General features: G+C 44.3%; 1 protein-coding gene and 1 pseudogene across 3 annotated transcripts in view; one reads left to right on the top strand and one right to left on the bottom strand.

Moving 5' to 3' along the window:
* Positions 1 to 3266: 3266 nt before the first annotated feature.
* On the top strand, positions 3267 to 3360 carry LOC114228010 (U6 spliceosomal RNA; annotated as a pseudogene).
* Positions 3361 to 9296: 5936 nt separating this feature from the next.
* The window catches only part of DNAAF6 (dynein axonemal assembly factor 6), a 92127-nt gene continuing 80998 nt past the window's right edge, over positions 9297 to 20425 (bottom strand). For all 3 annotated transcript variants that reach the window (XM_008156319.3, XM_054717005.1, XM_028132364.2), the window contains exon 7: positions 9297 to 9490. In XM_008156319.3, the coding sequence (XP_008154541.2) occupies positions 9361 to 9490 (130 nt within the window). In that variant the 3' untranslated portion in view covers positions 9297 to 9360. The remainder of the gene's footprint in view (positions 9491 to 20425) is intronic.

Genomic DNA, 20425 nt, shown 5'->3' with positions numbered 1-20425 from the left:
TCAGCTGACAGTCCTATAGGTACTCCCTTGTAGGTAACTATTTTTTCTCTTGCTGCTTTTAATATTCTCTCTTTGTCTTTTGCTCTTGGCATTTTAATTATGATGTGTCTTGGTGTGGTCCTCTTTGGATTCCTTTTGTTTGGGGTTCTCTACACTTCCTGGACTTGTAGGTCTATTTCTTTCACCAGGTGGGGTAAGTTTTCAGTCATTATTTCTTCAAATAAGTTTTCAATACCTTGTTCTCTCTCTTCTTCTGGCACCCCTATAATTCAGATGTTAGTATGCTTGAAGTTGTCCCAGAGGCTCCTTACACTATCTTCATATTTCTGGATTCTTTTCTCTTTTTGCTTTTGGTGTTCTTTGCTTCTTCGTATTCCAAATCTTTGACTTGATTCTTGGGATCCTCTAGTCTGCTGTTGGATCTCTGTATATTATCCTTTATTTCAGTCAGTGTATGCTTAATTTCTAATTGGTCCTTTTTCATATCCTTGAGTGTCTTACTAAATTTCTTGGAGGTTTCTAGAAGATTCTTGAGTAACCTTATAACTGTGGTTTTGAACTCTATATCCAGTCGTTTGCTTTCCTCCATTTCTTTCATTTGTGACCTGTTTCTTTGTCCATGCATTCTGGCTGCTTCCCTCTGTTGATAGAGTGGCTTTGTGTGCTACGTGTCCTATAGGACCCAGTGGCTCAGCATCCCCAGTTACCTGAGGTGGACACTCTTGATTCACCCCTTTGTGGCCTGTGTGCACAGTCTTGTTGTAGTTAAGCCTTGATTGTTGCTGGTATCACTGGGAGGAATTGACCTCCAGGCCAATTGGCTGTGAGGATCAGTTTTGTCTACAATGGGAGAACTTCTGTGCTGGAGACACCCTTATGGGGCAGGAGTTGCTTCAGTGGGGCTATGGCACTCACTGAGTCTTCCCCCTGAGTGTGTCTCTTATGGATGTGAAGAGTTGTAATCTGGATGGTCTCACTCTGACCACTGGGTACACTGGCTCTTGGATCTCCAAGGAGGTGCAAAGTCATCCACTGCCTGAGGCCATCCAGCAGGAGCTACAGAGAGATCTGCAGATTTTTCCACTTGTTTGGGGTTTGGTGGTGCCCAGATGAGGCCCTGCTGTGATGCAATGCAAGCTGCTGTGGAGCCTTGGGCCTTCTTTTGGAGGCTCTGGGGATCTCTAACCCATATGCACTTTGTTAGGTAATTTTAGATTGAAAAAGGCCAGTCCATTCATATGCAAAAGACTCTGGGAACAGCTTGGGTGGGGTTGTAAATTGGGTGGGGTAGGGTCTCAGGGAATCTCCAGGGTGGAGCAAACAGCAATGGCTGCCAGTCAGCCCTGTCTGGAAGAAGTCCCTTGTCTCTGTGTTCTGCGAAACCATGCAGGAACAGTGATTTCTGCAAGCACCTCTGAGAGAAAGTCGCCCTCGTGTTCCGGTCCAATGCCAGACAGTCCAGTTTCTCCCCATATGAGTTTGAGTCCCCAGAGTCTCACCTGGAACTGGAGTTCAGAGCAGTTAGGAGCTTGTATCTCCCTCCCAATTGAAAAAGACACCAGTGTACCCAGTTGCCAGCCCCTTTGTGTGCGCCTCTGTACCTTCACAATTCCACACCCCTGCACCTCCTACTGGACTCAATGTGCTTTTCTCTTCCTTTCTAGTTGTAGAATTTCCACTCAGCCAGCCTTCCTGTGGTTCTGGATGATATTAGTTTTGTCTTTTAGTTGTAGTTTTGATATGGTTGTGCCTGGCAACAATTTTAGGTGTTGACCTATGCTGCCATCTTGGTTGCTCTCCAATAAAAATATTTTTAAGAAGATATGGAGTATAGAAAGATCCAATCTTTATCTAAGAAGAGTTCCAAAAGAAAAATGGGAAAAAGGAAATATTCAAGGACATAATGGCTGATGATTTCCCAATATTGACGAAAGATTTAAAAAGCATAATTTGCAAGTAAAATAAAGTTAAATCTATATCCAGACCTATTAGTCAAACTGCAGAACAACAAAAACAAAGAGAAAAACCTTTAAAACTACTAGAAAGACAGATTACCCTCAAAGGAACAACAATGAGATGGACAACAGACTTTTAAATTACAAAATATAGGCCAGAAAATCCTACCTAATAATAGAGTGATATGCAAATTGACTGCACCTTCGCTACGCCTAAGCCACGCCAATCAGGAGCAAATATGCAAATAACCCAACCAAGATGGCTACAGCCACTGAGAGCAGGAGGGTTTCCGCGATAACAAAAGAAGCCAAGCTTTCTGTGCCTCCTGTTGCCGGCCTAAGCCTCCACTCAAGGCTACAAAGTTTCAATTATAGAAGGTGAATTAACTCCAACAGAAATCGCTGCTGGCGGCAGAGCGAGCAGCAGGCTTGACTTTGCTCCAGGCTACAAAGTTTCAATTGTAGAAGCTAAATAAATTCCAGATACTAGGGCCTCCTCTTGGGTCGCCAGGGGGCGTGTCCAGCCTGCAAACCACCACAGGCCCCTCGCTCAGGCCGCACCACACCCCAAGGGAACCCCTACCCTTCAGGGCAAACCAATCAGCCCCCACCCATGCACCAGGCCTCTATCCTATCTAATAAAAGAGTAATATGCAGATTGACCATCACTGCAACACACAATATAGCTGTCCCCATGTGGTCAAAGATCCTGCCCCCATGTGGACACAAGATGGTCACCACAAGATGGCCAGCAGGGGAGGGTAGTTGGGAGGCACCAGGCCTGCAAGGGAGGGCATTTGGAGGCGATCAACCCTGCAGGGGAGGGCAGTTAGGGCTGACTAGGCCAGCAGAGGAGGGAAGTTGGGGGCAAACAGGCTGGCTGGGGAGCAGTTAGGCATCAATCAGCCTGGTAGTGGAGTGGTTAGGGGGTGATCAGGCTGGCAGGCAGAAGCAGTTAGGGGCAATCAGGAAGGCAGGCAGGTGATCAGTTGGGAGCCAGCAGTCCTGGATTGTGAGAGGGATGTCCGACTGCCCGTTTAGGCCCGATTTGGGATCGGGCCTAAACGGGCAGTCGGACATCCCTCGAGGGGTCCCGGATCAGGCCTAAACGGGCAGTCGGACATCCCTCGAGGGGTCCCAGATTGGAGAGGGTGCAAGCTGGGCTGAGGGACACGCCCCCCGCTCCGTGCACAAATTTCGTGCACCGGGCCTCTAGTAGGTAAATGATACCTTCAAAGTTCTGAGGGAAAATATCTGTTAACCAATTTTTCTAAACTCAGCTTAATTATTATGTAAGAGTGAAGGCAATAAGTGCTTGCTTCGGCAGCACATATACTAAAATTGGAATGATACAGAGAAGATTAGCAAGGATGACATACAAATTTGTGAAGCATTACATATTTTGTGCAGTGCCCTGTCATCCTCACACCCTTGGCTGATTAACACACACACACACACACACACACACACACACACACACACACACGGTGAAGGCGGTAAAAACATTTCCAGAAATGAACTAGAAGAATCAAGAACTCACAAACCCTTGCTGAAAGAAATACTTAAGTATGTATTTCAGCAAGGAAGCACTCATGTGGGAAAAATAATGGTGAGCAAAGATATTATTAAACACTTGGGTAGATGTAAATAAGCATTGGTTGTAAAAATCAATAATGAGGATGATGAATGATTTAAGGGTATAAAAACAACAATGGAAGGGCATGGTTTGGTTAAAACTTTCTAAGTTATTGAATTATTTTAAAGGAATAATGAAATAATGAAAAATCAATAGAAATAATGAAAAACTTTAGACATTTTTTAAAAAAGCCCAAAACAAAAAACATAATGTATAACTTTCAAACTAGTAGGAATAAAATAATTTAAAAGTTGACTAATCAAAAAAAAAAAAAAAGCAAGAAGGGGGAAAAAAGCATAGTAAAGGACAGGATAAGAGAAAAATCCTATAATAAGGAGATATAAATAAATCTAAATATATTATTAAGCACCATAAAGATGACTGGACTAAAAACTTGTGAGCTAAAGGCACAATATTGGTTGTATTTAAAAATCCAAAATTTAACTAATTTCTGTTTATAAAAGTCATAACCTATAACTTAAGGACATGGAAAGTGATGGGAAAATATGTGGTAGGCAAATACTAGCCAAAGTTGATGTAGCTATGTTAATGTTAAGCCAATGATACTTTAAAACAGGGGTGGGAACCCTTTTTCTGCCAAGGGCCATTTGGATATTTATAACATCATTCACGAACCATACAAAATTATCAACTTAAAAATTAGCCTGCTAAAATCATATTGGTACATTTATATGGCTTCTGCCATACCACCCTAAATATGCCCAATCTCGTCTGATCTCAAAAGCTAAGCAGAGTCTGGCCTGGTTAGTAGTTGGATGGAAAACATTTTAACTATTAATTCTTTCAGTCCATTACCGTGTAATATCTTTTCATTTATTTGTGTATTCCTAGATTTATTTTATCACTGTACTTTAGTCTTCAGTGTAAACATCTTTTTGGTTAAATTTATTTCTTCAAGTTATTTTATCCTTTTTGATGAAATTTGAAATGGGATTTTTCTTCTTGTTTTCTCTTTCTGATTGTTCATTATTATTATTATGTGCAAACATTAAAGATGTCCTTATTGAAAAAAAAATAGCCTGCTGTAAGTATTTGGTCAAGCATTTAATTAACTCACCCCTAATGCCTTGGCAGGGCCAGACCAGATGATTTCATGGGCCTTATATGGCCTGTGGACAGAACATTCCCCACCCCTGCTTTAAAACAACAAATATTTTAGGGATAAATTATGTCACAGCATACTGATAAAGGGAGCAGTACACCAGAAAGATACAGCAATTCTAAATCTGTTTGCACCTAAATATACTGCCTCAACTTATATAAAGCAAAAATTGAGAGAATTATAAGGTGATACTAATAAATCTATCATCAGTGGTAAATTTTAATATACCTCTCCATGTTGATAGGGAAGGCAGACAAAAATTAAGAATGTAGATTGACATGATACAATTTTTATAAAAAAACTTGAATTGATATACAGGGTGTGGTAAAAGTAGGTTTACAGTTGGGAGCATGCAAAACAGTTTATTTTTGTATTATTAATTATTAATTATTGTTTTGTTTTCCATATAAACGACTGTAAACCTACTTTTGTCCCATCCTGTGTATAGAATTCTGTGCCCAATAACTGTAAAAACCCATTCTTTAAAAATATACATAGATCATTTAGCACATTATTTTATCATAATGCAATAAAATTAGAAGTCCCAGAAACAAAAAGATAATAAAAAGAATACACTGGAAATTAAAAGAAAGTAGGTTATAAAATCAGTAGGTGTAATATCATCCTATTTGGAGAAAAATAGTATCTATGTTATCCATTGGAGGAAAAAAGGTTGGAAAGAACCACTAAAAATGGTAAGAGTTTCTTGTCTTAATGATTTTTAGTTTTGCTTTATTTTTATTTATTTTTTTTAAAAGAGTGTTTATTGATTTTTAGAGAGGAAGGGAGAGGAAGAGAGATAAACATCTGTGTGAGAGCAAAACATGGATTGGCTGCCTCCTGCATGCCCCCAAGCAGGGATCAAGCCCACAACCCAGGCATGTGCCTTGACCGAGAATAGAATCGGCAACCTTTTGGTGCACTGGAGGATGTCCAACCAACTGAGCTACACCAGCAAGGGCTTTGCTTTATTTTTAAAGAGCTTTTCTGTATTGTTAGAACTTCCTGCTTGGAGTATGAAAGCATGCACTTTTTCTTAATTAGAAAAAAATTAACAATGCATTTTATTTAAGATAACATGTACAATAATACTTTGCCTGGGGTGTTGCAGTAGTCTCCTAACTGGTCTCCCCATTTCCATTCTTGACTCCCAAGACACTCTTTTCCCTAAAGCACTAAGAAAAAAATCCAAATTTCCAAATGTTAGCCTGCAATGTTCTACATGACATTGCTCCAGACTACACTTCTAGACTTAACCTCCACTCACACTCCCCAGGTTCACTCTACTCCAACCACACTGGCTTTCATTTCCTTAAACTGTCCAAGTTTTTGCCAGTCTGGTTATTCATATTGCTACCCCTGGCACCTAGAAGCCCTACTGTTCTCCTTCCCCCAACACTCTCTTTGCCTGGCTAAGTCCTAGGTATTCTTCATGTTTCAGCCAAAGTGTTAAATCCTTAGGGAAGTTTTTTTTTTCTGTTCTCCCTTGGTTTCTCTGATAGATATTCTTAACTACCTATTTTTTTCCTTCACAGCAGTAACAATAATCTTGAAAATATATCATTATATGCTTACTTGGTTATTGCTTGTCTCCCTTGCTTAACTGGTTTTTGTTGTTGTTCCTCAACCTCACCTGAGGATATTTAGTAGAGAGAGTGGAATGAAGGGTAGACAGAGAGAAACATCAACATGAGAGAGATACATTGATTGGTTGCCTTCCGTACTGGTCCCAACCAGAGCAGGGGATCGAGCCTGCAACCTAAGTACATGCCCTTGACCAGAATCGAACCCGGGACCCTTCAGTCTGCAGGCTAACGCTCTATCCACTGAGCCAAACCAGCTAGGGCCTTGCTTAACTGTTTGCTCTGTGAGGACAGACCATATCTAGTTTGCTATTTCTATATTGCCAGTTCCTAACATAGTGCTGAGTGGATATTTGTTGAAAGAATCCATAAATGAGTGAATGAATAAATTATTGAATCTTCACAAATTTTACTGGAAATTATGGAACCAAAAAGTGAGGTAAAGAAGTTTGTGAAGGAGAAGGCTAACGATATGCCACAATTGTGGTTTTAACTTCCAATTCTGTTAAGAGCTAACATTCATTGAAAAATGCTGACAAGATAAATTTCCTTTGCCTTCTCTTTTCCTACATTTGCTTTAGCAGACTATTCCTTTATAAAGGAAAAAAAATCCCATGAATTAGCTTAAAGACAAAACAATGACATCAAAGTTGTTACTTCTGAGGCCAATAACGCAAAGACAGTGAGCTAGGATGATTTGTAGATGGGTTTAAATTAGCACATCACATTCCATTGTCTTGAAGCTCTGTTTCATTATATAATTGATACAGTATCACATAACCAAAGCCCAATTCAAGCTGGCCTGGATATGTTCTATCTTCACTTCCAGGGACAACTTATACACATTCACTCAGCTTGAGTAATAATGGTTTCTGTAATTAAGAAAAATATAGGAAAAATATACATTTTCCCACTTAGTATTGCTTCTCTAGAGAAGAAAAATATTAGTTACTGCTTAGGCTTGTTCAAGAATTTATATTTTAGGGTGTAATCTTAAATTCTTGAAATACATCCTTTAAAAAAGATGCTAAGAAAGCAAAATAGGAGACTCTTTTAATCCTGCAACATCATGGATTTAAATTCAGATACTAGCATCCTTTCAGTTAATCCCACCCTCAACTCTTTTTTAAAATGTTTTTTTTTATTAAAAAAACCTGATTTTAGAGAGAGAACAAGGGGGAGAGAGAGAGAGAGAGACATTGATATGCACCTGACTGAGGGTATCAAACCCACAACCTAGGGATGTGCCCTGACCTGGAACTGAACCCACAAATCTTTTGGTGTATGATGACACTCCAACCAACTGAGCCACCCTCAACTCAACCTCCACAGAAGAAACTCATGGTGGTAATTTCTATGTCAAATTCTCTACAAGAGCTTAGTGTTTTAACACAACCACTTTTTCTAAAATCTCAGCCTTCTCCTTTGATTTTATCTAGTTACAAACTAGATGCTTGGTAGTTATCTATATAATTAAATGTGGAATATATCTGCTTGAGTATTTAGTTCCTTAATAGTTCACATAGAAGGAATAAATATCTTTCAGTTATTCATCTCTTTTCAAAATAGACTCCCAGGTAACACCACAGTTCTATGATAATGTGTGAGGCCAAGTCACACAAGCTTTAAAATATAATTTATTCATAAATAATTCTGAAATAAACTTATGCAATGCAATAGAGAAGAGGTAGGGGGCATTGGCATAATTCATAAAAATAGGTATGTCCAATTAAGAATGAAGATAGAAATGAAAGAATAAGATTTGTAAATGTATCACACTTTTCTTTATATTCCTTGAAATTTCAAGGATTTCAATTGCTAAAGAAAAACATGGTATCCTAAAAGGTATTGCTAATAATTATTAGTGCATAAAATAAAAAATATTTTAGTCTAATTAGATCCAAATATGAACAGCAGGACTGATGAAGCCAAATAATACTGTGTGCTCAAGAGTATTTCTGATTCAAGTAAAACATGTGGTTAGCATGGTACATTAACTATTTATGATCCTTTGTTAATTGTATACTAGAGGCCCAGTGCATGAAATTCGTGCACTCGGGGCGAGGTCCCTCAGCCCAGATTGCAAGATGGTGCAGGCCAGGCTGAGGGACACTACCAGTGCACTACTGGGGCCAGGGAGGGATGCAGGAGGTTAGCCAGCTGAGGAGGGACTGTGGGAGGGTTCCAGGGCATGTCCAGCCCATCTCGCTCAGTCCCTATGGGCTGGACCCCAGCAGCAAGCTAACCTACCAGTCAGAGTGTCTGCCCCCTGGTGGTCAGTGCAAGTCATAGCGAGCAGTTGAGCGGCCTTAGCATATCATTTGCTTTGATTGGTTGAATGGCCAACCAGATGAGTGGACACTTAGGATATTAGGCTTTTATTATATAGCATTCCAGAACACTAATGAGCACCTAAACAGAGAACACTAAATCATTTAATCAGATCAATGAAAAGACAACCAAATACACTTTTCTGGTAATAAGGCCAATTGCTATGCAATTGATTGTATCATGGTATAATTAACTGGCTTAAGTTCTTAAGACTACTGAAATAAGTAGACCATCCATTTCATGGTCTTAGCTCAATTATTTAATTGACCATGTAGTAGTCTAATGGTTAACCTATAAATTCTCTCCAGCTATCTCTATAAAAATGGAATAGCTTATTAGTATGAGAAAGCTATATTTTCTATCAGAGTAACAGAAATGACTGTAAATGATCAGAATCCTATATAATAAAAGCATAGTATGCAAATTGTTTCCTCCACCTGGAATTCTTCTGGGAGTTCGACCAGGGGGCAGGGCCAGCTGGAGGAAGGGAGGGAGGACCTGGCCAGCAGCAGGTGGCTGGGGAAGGGAGGGAGTACCCGGCTGGCTACCACCAGCCGTTAGGGACCCTACCAGTGTACAAATTTTGGGCACTGGGCCTCTAGTATTCGTATAATTGTATTAAGGCCCTTCCTGAAGTATGTTGGAATAATAAAGAGAAAACATTAACCATTTTTTAATTTTTTTTTTAAAATCAGGACTATTTTATCATGTTTCTCCCTTACTCATGCAGTTTCAGAAGAAATTAACAAAATCCAACTCTCTTTTTAAAGTTACAGTGACTTCAAGAGTTTCAGTTTCCAGGATATAGAAAGCTTTGGCACTGTTGCAATCCACAGGATGGGGAAAGTTCAGCAACAATTTCCTAAACAAAACAAAACAAAAACATAGAATCAGCTTCCTAAAGTGATATAAAGAAGACATCACTTTTAAGAAGGCAATGAGGGGAGAAACCAAGATGGCGGCATAGGTGAAACACCTAACCTGCAGCCGGGCACAACAATTTCAAAGGCACAACTAGAGGTCAGAACGGACATCGTCCAGAACCACAGGAGAGCTGGCGGACTGAAATGCCCACAGCTGGGGGGAAGGAGAGGGCCACGGGGACAATCGGGGGAGCTGTAAAAGCCTGAGGTATGGAGAAACTGGCGGAGACACGAGCGCGCGCTCCTGCGGGGAGGATGGAGCCGGAGAGGAGGGGGCGGCTGACGGCCTGGCCGGCGTTCACTGGCAGGAAGGAGATAAAGGCTCCGGAGTGCGCTAAGCGCCGGCTCCCACTGCACTGAGCGCCAGTTCCGGGCGAAACCCTGGGAAGCCAGGCGCAGGCTGGGGGAATGAATCTGGGCTGTGGGGCGCAGGCACAGAGGAGCGGGGGAAGGCAGAGCTCCAGAGGCGCGCACGGGAAGGGGCGCAAAGGACGGACTGTTGCCTGCGCCACTGAACTGCCCTAGCGGGAAGGAGACATAAGCTCAGGACCCTGCTGAACCCCAGTTCCGACTGCACTGAACCCTAGTTCCGGGCGAAACCCTGGGAAGCCAGGCGCACGCTGGGGGAATGAATTTGGGCTGTGGTGGCGGAGGCACAGAGAAGCGGTGGCTCCAGACGCGCGCACTGGAAGCTGCGCAGAGGACAGACTTTTGCCTGCGCCACTGGGTGGCCCTGCTGGGAAGGAGACAGGGACGCCAGACTGCGCTGAGACCCAGTTCCAACTGCACTGAAACCCAGTTCCAGGCGAGAATCTGGGAGTCCAGATTCATTAGGGGAGGGACTGGACTGTTTGGCAGTGGGCGAAATTCCAGGGCGCGTTTCTCTCAGAGGTGTTTGCAAGGAATACAGAGGGACACAGACACAGGAGCCTCATAGGGCGGGGCTGACAGGAAGCCAAGGTTGTAGGCTCCACCCTGTAGCTCCGCCCCAGCCAAGCTGAGCAGAAGCTTTTTCCTGCTGAGTGCCTCAGGTAGTGGCTGACCCACACTGCATTGGAGACCCAGAAACGAGGGCATCTAGTGGTTGGGGGGAGATGACACCAGATTTCAATCACTTGCATAAGGGAGGCATTCTAGAGGCAGACTCAGTGAGCGCCAAGGCATTGCTGCATCAAGACCCGGCCCACAAACATGTCTCCTGCACAGCAACTCTTCCTATATGGACAAAGAGGGTCCTCACGGCCAATTGGCCTGGAGGACAATTCCTCCCAGTGACACCAACAACAATCAAGACTTAACTGTACAAAGGAGGACCAAGATGGAGACATAGGGCGGCAGCCGGATCGTTGCCTACCACAACAATATTGAGACTATGACGGGAGAGCAGAGCAGACACCAGCCAGAAAGACCGGGGGGCTGGCTGAGCAGATGCTCTACAACTAGAATAAAAGAGAGGGGTATGCAGGATGATGCTGATGCCGGTGACCCAAAGTCCACACTTTAAGAACTATGGCTCAGGCGACACAATGGCGGCCTGGAACGTGCTCGGCGCAGTTCCCCCGGCGGTCTCCGGCTGAGGGGACGGCTCCACTCGCTGCCGAGCACGGACAGACGAGCCCCTGGGAGACATGGGGTGGGAGACTACGTGCTTGCTGACCTCCGAGTCCTTCAAGAATCTCAATGCCCCGAAGTGGCCAGGTGCGCACGCTCAGCGACTGGCCACCGTTGCAGACCCAAGGGCCGACGCAGCGACACCGGACCAGCCCACCGCCGGGCACCGGGCACACCGGAGCCTTGCCGAGCCCGCCGCCCAACGAGTTCTGCGGCAGCCGCCCTGGAGCTCTGAGAAAATGACCGAAGGAATTGCTGAGAGGGAATTGACCAACAGGAATTGGGATCAAGAAGATGAAACCCCGCTGAGACCCGAGTCCAGGCGAGCCTGCGAGCATCTGGGCTCAGATGTGGTCACACGCCTCTGGGTCTAGGTGAGGCCTCATGCCCCTGGGTTTGGGTGAGGCCACACGCCCCTGGGGCCAGGTGAAGCTGGATTCCGGGTTTGGGTGAGGCCATGTGCCCCTGGGTCCGGGCGAATCTGAACCCTGGGTCCGGGTGAGGCCGTGGGCCCCTGGATCCGGGTAAGGCTGGGTCCCGAGTACGGGTGAGGCCGTGAGCCCCTGGATCCGGGTGAGACCACCCGACCAGGGGTCTGACAGAGGTAACGCGCCCCTGGGTCCGGGTGGCTTCGTGCACCTAGGTCCAGGTGAGGCCACGTGCCCCTGGGTCTGAGAGAGGCCACGCACCCCTAGGTCCGGGCGAGACCATGTGTCCCTGGATCCGGGTGGGGCCTCGTGCACCTAGGCCCGGGTGGGGCCGCGTGCCCCTGGGTCTGGGGGAGGCCAGGCGTCCCTGGGTCTGGGTGAGACCGTGTGTCCCTGGATCCGGGTGAGGCCACGTGCCCCTGGGTCTGGGGGAGGCCAAGCGTCCCTGGGTCCGGGTGAGACCGTGTGTCCCTGGATCCGGGTGAGACCTCGTGCACCTAGGCATGGGTGAGGTCACGTGCCCCGGGGTCTGAGAGGCCAAGCGTCCATGGGTCCGGGTGAGACCATGTGTCCCTGGAGCCGGATGAGGCCTTGTGCACCTAGGCCCGGGTGAGGCCACGTGCCCCTGGGTCTGGGAGAGGCCAAGCGTCCCTGGGTCCGGGTGAGACCATGTGTCCCTGGATCCGGGTGAGGCCTCGTGCACCTAGGCCCGGGTGAGCCCAAGTGGCCCTGGATCTGGAAGAGGCCAAGCGTCCCTGGGTCCGGGTGAGACCATGTGTCCCTGGATCCGGGTGAGGCCTCGTGCACCTAGGCCCGGGTGAGCCCAAGTGGCCCTGGGTCTGGGAGAGGCCAAGCATCCCTGGGTCCGGGTGAGACCATGTGTCCCTGGATCCAGGTGAGGCCGCGTGCACCTAGGCCCGGGTGAGCCCAAGTGGCCCTGGGTCTGGGAGAGGCCAAGCATCCCTGGGTCCGGGTGAGACCATGTGTCCCTGGATCCGGGTGAGGCCGCGTGCACCTAGGCCCGGGTGAGCCCAAGTGGCCCTGGGTCTGGGAGAGGCCAAGCGTCCCTGGGTCCGGGTGCGACCATGTGTCCCTGGATCCGGATGAGGCCTCGTGCACCTAGGCCCGGGTGAGCCCAAGTGGCCCTGGGTCTGGGAGAGGCCAAGCGTCCCTCGGTCCGGGTGAGACCATGTGTCCCTGGATCCGGGTGAGGCCGCGTGCACCTAGGCCCGGGTGAGCCCAAGTGGCCCTGGGTCTGGGAGAGGCCAAGCGTCCCTGGGTCCGGGTGCGACCATGTGTCCCTGGATCCGGATGAGGCCTCGTGCACCTAGGCCCGGGTGAGCCCAAGTGGCCCTGGATCTGGGAGAGGCCAAGCGTCCCTGGGTCCGGGTGAGACCATGTGTCCCTGGATCCGGGTGAGGCCTCGTGCACCTAGGCCCGGGTGAGCCCAAGTGGCCCTGGGTCTGGGAGAGGCCAAGCATCCCTGGGTCCGGCTGAGACCATGTGTCCCTGGATCCGGGTGAGGCCGCGTGCACCTAGGCCCGGGTGAGCCCAAGTGGCCCTGGGTCTGGGAGAGGCCAAGCGTCCCTGGGTCCGGGTGCGACCATGTGTCCCTGGATCCGGATGAGGCCTCGTGCACCTAGGCCCGGGTGAGCCCAAGTGGCCCTGGGTCTGGGTGAGGCCAAGCGTCCCTGGGTCCGGGTGAGACCATGTGTCCCTGGATCCGGGTGAGGCCTCGTACACCTAGGCCTGGGTGAGCCCAAGTGGCCCTGGGTCTGGGAGAGGCCAAGCGTCCCTGGGTCCGGGTGCGACCATGTGTCCCTGGATCCGGATGAGGCCTCGTGCACCTAGGCCCGGGTGAGGCCACGTGCCCCTGGGTCTGGGAGAGGCCAAGCGTCCCTGGGTACGGGTGAAGCCAGATCCTGGGTCCGGGTGAGGCCGTGCGCCCCTGGATCCATCCGGGTGAGGCTGGGTCCCAGGCCCGGGTGAGACCACGCGCCCCTTGGGTATGGGTGAGGCCACGTGCCCCTTAGTCCGGGTGACGCCGTGCCCCTGGGTTCGGCCGAGACCAAACCAGAGGGAGTCGGACCTCCGTTACCACCATTTGTCCACCATCCAGAGCTGAGGGGTCAGTGCTGACATGTACACATAAGGAACTACTGGACATTGAAATTGGGTCTCAAAAGAACTGTTGGTCCAGGGGGAAGCTTGCTACAGATTGATTCATTTGCCTGTCAGCATAACTATTATTGCTCGTCTCACATTCAGTTCTTATTAGTATATATCTAGTGACATATGATCTCGCTCATCTAGGGGAAATGATGAACAACATAGACTGAGGAACAAGAACAGAACCAGAAGCAAGGAGGCATCGATCGGACTATCGGGCCTCAGAGGGAGGAGAGGGGAGGGTAGGGGGAGGGTGGGGGGAGGGGGAGAGTTCAACCAAAGGACCTGTATGCATGCATATAAGCCTAGCCAACGGTTAAGTTCAACAGGGGATTGGGGCATGCGTGGGGAGAGGGGTGGGATGGGAATGGGGGGATGAGGACAAATATGTGACACCTTAATCAATAAAGAAATTTAAAAAAAAAAAAAAAAGAAGGCATTGAGGAAAGCAAGTTATACCATTAGAACATTAGAAACAAACAAACAAAAAACACACACTTATATTTAGACAGTATAAGTACTGGATCAAAAGTATGCCTAAATAAGACAAACAGTATGACAGTTTTTTTGCCTTAAAAACCCAAGCAGTGGTTTTGATTCCCCCCTCTTTTTTTCTAAATTGACCTCATTTTGCATGATATAAAAATAAAAATAGAACCATTGCCACCTTTAAGTTGGTTGGATAGATTTGTTGACAGCCATACTTGTGTGTGCATGGAATGTGGCTAGCTGACACAAATCTGAAAATTGGAATGGTTCCACAAGAATTCTGCTAACACAACCTTAGGCTGAGTCTCTAAGGCCTGGAATGATTTCAATAACAGATCAATGAGAGTTCTTCTCTCTGCTTGTTTCTGGTTCTTTCTACTATGCATTAACAAAAAGTCCCAGTGAGGGATTGCTGGGTTTATTTTGCAGTGGGTGGCTTGTTGCTAGATAGCTTCATGCTTTAGATGCATTGCTGGGATATGACATCCATAATTCTGTCATAGTGATATCAATGTAAATTATGCATGGGGTTGGTACATGCTGGTATCTGAAGAAAATTAAATGCATGAAACACTTGTTACCTCACATTCTCAATAGAGGATTAAGTATCTCTATAAAATAGTGGACAGAAAAGCTCTTTTACAAGGTATAAGACCTAAAACATTAGGAATTTTGATATTTTTAGGGGTACTTATTGAATACTTGTATAAAGAATTAGTACTTGGTCCTATCTGGTTTTGCTCAGTGGTTAGAGTGTCAGCCTGTGGACCGAAAGGTCCCAGGTTCGATTCTAGTCCAGGGCAAATACCTCAGTTGCAGGCTCCTCCCCAGCCTGGGCCCTGGTTGGGGCGCATGCAGAAGACAACCAATTTCTGTGTTTCTCTTACATTGATATTTCTATCTTTCCCTTGCTCTTCCACTCTCTCTAAAAATCAATGGAAAAATATCCTCAGGTGAGGATTTAAAAAAAAAGAAAAGAACTAGTATTTGAAAACAAAAACCTTGAAAATCAATTGCTTCTTTACTAATTTGCAGACCTAAATTCAGGACACTGGACTCATTAAAAGTATTTATGACACATCTACAGAAGGTGAAGAAGAAATTTTATGTGACTTTTATTTTATTCCAGATATCTGGGATAGGAGAACCACCTCCTTTCACCTGAACTAATGAAATCATGAGATATTTTACTGTAGCCTTTAATATTTGGTATCTCAAAAAAGTAGGTACAGAAACATTTAGAGTCCATCTTTTTAAAGTTGTTAACAATGTAAGTTGTACTACAGTTAGATTTGTTTTATCCCTTATTCTACAAATTATAACATATTCACTTTAAAAAGAAAGCAAAGTTTAGTGGTAGTAGCTTCACTGCACTAAAAGACAACTATAAATTAGCTGAAGAATGAGTTCCAATGACAATATACACTTCTCTCTCCAGAGAGAAATAAATTTAAAAAAGACAGTTAGTGGCCATTGGAATGATCCATCCATCCTTGCATTTCTGTCTAGTCCTTAACAGTATGGCTTTACATACTACAATTTTGAATAATACAAACTGTGTAACTTATTTAGACTCTTAGGAGAATGAAAATATTTTTTATAATCTGTTTTACTGTCTGATATCTGAACTGAGATTTATATTTAAACAAAGCAAAATTTTTCCAAATACTTAACCATTGAAGGATAGGAATGTATCTTATCTTGGTGTCCCCCCAGTGTCTAGCAGAAGAGTTTATAAATATTTGTTGAGTGAATAAATAAACGAGTGAAAAGCAAACTGGTCACCACAAAGTGACATTTGAATAACTACTATAGATTAGTACTATAAAATGTGAACAAACATTTAAACCCAAATCCCTCTGCATTTACATTGATAATATATTTGTATTTTAAGAAGCTAAAGTTTAGACACTGATCAAATATTTATCCATTGCCAATTTTCATTAGGAATTATTTAAAGGCAGGCAATAATATATCAAAATAAAAAAATTATCTATACAGTGAACATTAGAGACTTGCATGCTCACATTTATAATTGAGAATTCAAGATGATGTTGCTTGCAAGAGATATACATAAAGGACAATCTTGCTCTGTGCATACTTACATAATGCAATTTTTATTTTATGTAGTTAATAAATGCTTTGATTTATATATCTGTGTAAAACACAGACATGGCCTTTTTTATTTTTAATCCTCACCCAAGGATATTTTTCCATTGGTTTTTAGAGAGAGTGGAAGAGAGAGGGAAAGACAGAGAGAAATATTGATGTGAGAGAAATACATCCATCGGTTGCCTCCTGCATGCTCCCTGACCAGGGCCTGGGCTGAGGAGGAGCCTGCAACTGAGGTACATGCCCTTGACTGGAATAGAACCCAGGACCCTTCAGTCCACAAGCCGACGCTCTATACACTGAGCCAAACTGGCTAAGGCAAGACATGGCTTTTTTAAGGTTTCTTATTGGAGATAAGATATAACAATTTTCAAAGAAAGTGCAGAAATAGCTACTGAGTTGCAATTCACTATTCTATTTAAAAAACTTTTTAGGTATTGATGTCATGGAACATCAACTAACAAGCTGATTTAAAGGAGCACAGCAAAGGTGAAAATAATCTAAAGCAGCACTCAACTAAAATTAACTTATACTTGTCTTTAGAATGTGTCTTTATTATCATGTTCAAGGAATTTGATTATGATATTCTTAGAATTCACTTAAAAAAATAATGAGTGGTAGCCATACTTAATATCCGACAAAAAAGACCTCAAAGTGAAGGCTGTAACAAGAGATAAGGAAGGCCACTATATACTACTAAAGGAAGCAATTCAACAAGAAGATATAACTGTTAAACATATATGCATCCAATACAGGAGCACCCAAATACATTGAGAAAGAAAAAACACGTCTGGAAGATATCAAGGGAGAGATTGACAGCAATACAATTATAGTAGGGGAATTTAATACCCCATTCACAACAATGGATAAATCCTCTAAACAAAAAAATCAGCAAAGAAACAGCAATCCTAAATGACTCACTAGATCAGATGGACTTAATTGACATCTACAGAACATTTCACCCAAAAGCTACAGAATATACATTCTTCTCAAGTGAACACAGGACATTTTCAAAGATAGATCACATATTAGGACACAGGCAAAGTCTCTTCAAATTCAAGAAGATTGAAATCATGTCAAGCATCTTCTCAGATCACAATGGCATAAAATTAGAAATCAACTACAATAAAAACAACAAAAAAAGTCAAACACTTGGAGGCTAAATAGCATGCTATTAAACAATGATTGGGTTACCAAAGAGATCTAAGAAGAAATAAAAAGCATCCTGGAAACAAATGACAATGAAAACACAACAATCCAAAATTAGACACAATGAAAGCAGTCCTCAGAAGGAAGTTCATAGCTCTATAGGCCTACCTCAAAAATCAAGAAAAAATGGCAACAAATTATCTAACCCTGCAACTTAAAGAATTAGAAAGTGAGCAGCAAGAAAATACCAGAGTAAGCAGAAGGAAGGAAATAATAAAGATCAGAGTGGAAATAAATGACACAGAGACCAAAAAACAAAAAAACAAAACAAAACCACAAAAACAAACAAACAGAAACAATACAAAAGATCAATAAAACCAAGAGCTGGTTCTTTGAAAGTATAAACAAGATTAACTATTTGCACTCAGATGTTGAGTGTGACTCGACACGGTTAGCAGTAGAATAAAGGAATCGAAAAAGCAAGTGAGTACAAAGGGTTAATGAATCTCTAGCCAGGTTCACCAAGAAACAAAGAGAGAGAACCCAAATAAAATAAAATCAGAAATGAAAAAGGTGAAGTAACAACCGACCCCACAGACATAAAAAGCATTGTTAGGAGAGAAACCAAGATGGCGGCATAGGTAAACACCTACATTGCTGCCTCGCAAAACAATTTCAAAACTATAAGTAACAGACAAAACGGACATCATCCAGAACCACAGGAAAGCTGGCTGAGTGGAAATTCTACAACTAGAAGGCAAGCAAAAAGCACACTGAGACTCAAAGAAGCTGTGGAAGGCAGAGGTAGGGAGACATGAGCGCGGAGAGGACTGGTGGCTGAGTGTGTGGCTGGCTTTCTCAAGCGGGAAGGAGACAGAAGCTCCCGACTATGCTGAACTCCAGTTCTGGGCAAGACCGTAGGGACCCAGACTCATACAGGGGGAATATGGACTGTCAGGAAAAGAGAAAAGCACACTGAGACTCAGGGGAGCTGCAGAAGGAAGAGGTCTGGAAGCGCGCGCGCAGAGAGGACTGACTGCTGAGTGCGCGGCTGGCTTTCTCAAGCGGGAGGGAGATGGAAGCTCCCTACTGCGCTGAAGTCCAGTTCAGGGCGAGTCTCTGGGAACCCAGACTCATTCAGGGAGAAACTGGACTGTCTGGCAGAGGGAGAAACTCGAGGGTGGCTTTCTCTCAGAGGTGATTGCAGCAATTACTGAGAAACACAGAGACCCAGCGGCCTCATAGGGCAGGGCTGAGAGGAAGCCAAGGCTGTCTTCTCCACCCTGAGACTCCGCCCCATCTAAGCTGAGCACAGAGGCTTTTGCAATTTTGCAAGTCTTGTCTCATAAGGGTGTCTCCAGCACAGAAGTTCTACCAGCGTAGACACAGCTGATTCTCACAGCCAATTGGCCTTGAGGTCAATTCCTTCCAGTGATACCAACAACAATAAAGACTTCACTACAACAAGACTGTGCACATAGTCCACAAAGGGGTGAACCAAGAGTGTCCACCTCAGGTAACTGGGGAGGCTGAGCTACTGGGCCCTATAGGACACCTAGCACACAAAGCTACTCTACCAACCCAGGGAAGCAGCCAAAATGCGGAGACAAAGAAACAGGTCACAAATGAAAGAAATGGAGGAAAGCAAACAACTGGATATAAAGTTCAAACCATGTTTATAATGTTTTTCAAGAATTTCCTAGAAAAGGCTGATAAATTTAGCGAGACCCTCAAGGATATGAAAAAGGACCAACTAGAAATTAAGCATACACTGACTGAAATAAAAAATATTATACAGAGACCTAACAGCAGACTAGAGGACCACAAGAATCAAGCCAAAGATTTGAAATACAAAGAAGCAAAAACACTCAACTGGAAAAGCAAAAAGAAAAAAGAATCCAAAAATTTGAAGATAGTATAAGGAGCCTCTGGGACAACCTCAAGCATATCAACATCAGAATTATGGGGGTGCCAGAAGAAGAGAGAGAGCAAGATACTGAAAACCTATTTGAAGAAATAATGACAGAAAACTTCCCCCACCTGGTGAAAGAAATAGACTTACAAGTCCAGGAAGCGCACAGAACCCCAAACAAAAGGAATCCAAAGAGGACCACACCAAGACACATCATAATTAAAATGCCAAGAGCAAAAGACAAAGAGAGAATATTAAAAGCAGCAAGAGAAAAACAGTTAATTACCTACAAGGGAGCACCCATACAACTGTCAGCTGATTTCTCAACAGAAACTATGTAGGCCAGACGGGAGTGGCAAGAAATATTCAAAGTGATGAATAGCAAGAACCTACAACCAAGATTACTCTACCCAGCAAAGCTATCATTCAGAATTGAAGGTCAGATAAAGAGCTTCACAGATAAGAAAAAGCTAAAGGAGTTCATCACCACCAAACCAGTATTATATGAAATGCTGAAAGGTATCCTTTAAGAAGAGGAAGAAGAAGAAAAAGGTAAAGGTAAAAATTATGAACAACAAATACATATCTATCAACGAGTGAATCTAAAAACAAGTGAATAAAAAATCTGATGAACAGAAAAAACTGGTGAATAGAATAGAATCAGGGGCATAGAAAGGGAGTGGACTGACAATTCTCGGGGCGGGGGAAAGGGGCTTGGGGGGTACAGGAATAGACTGGACAAAAATCATACACCTATGGATGAGGACAGTACAGCGGTGGGGGGGGGGAGTAAGGGCAGAGGGTGGGATGGGAACCGGGTGGAGGGGAACTATGGGGCGAAAAGAGAGGAACAATTGTAATCATCTGAACAATAAAGATTTATTAAATTTTAAAAAAGAAGAAAATGAAAAAAAATGAGTGAAAAAATACTATGAACAACTCTATTCCAAAAAACTGAACAACCTTGATGAAATGGACATATTCCTAGAAAAATACGGCTTCTA

Source organism: Eptesicus fuscus, chromosome 1, assembly GCF_027574615.1.
Source record: "Eptesicus fuscus isolate TK198812 chromosome 1, DD_ASM_mEF_20220401, whole genome shotgun sequence".
NCBI classification, from domain to species: Eukaryota; Metazoa; Chordata; class Mammalia; order Chiroptera; family Vespertilionidae; genus Eptesicus; species Eptesicus fuscus.
The sequence above is the reverse complement of the archived record's forward strand: the minus strand, read 5'-3'. Positions and strand labels throughout refer to the sequence as shown.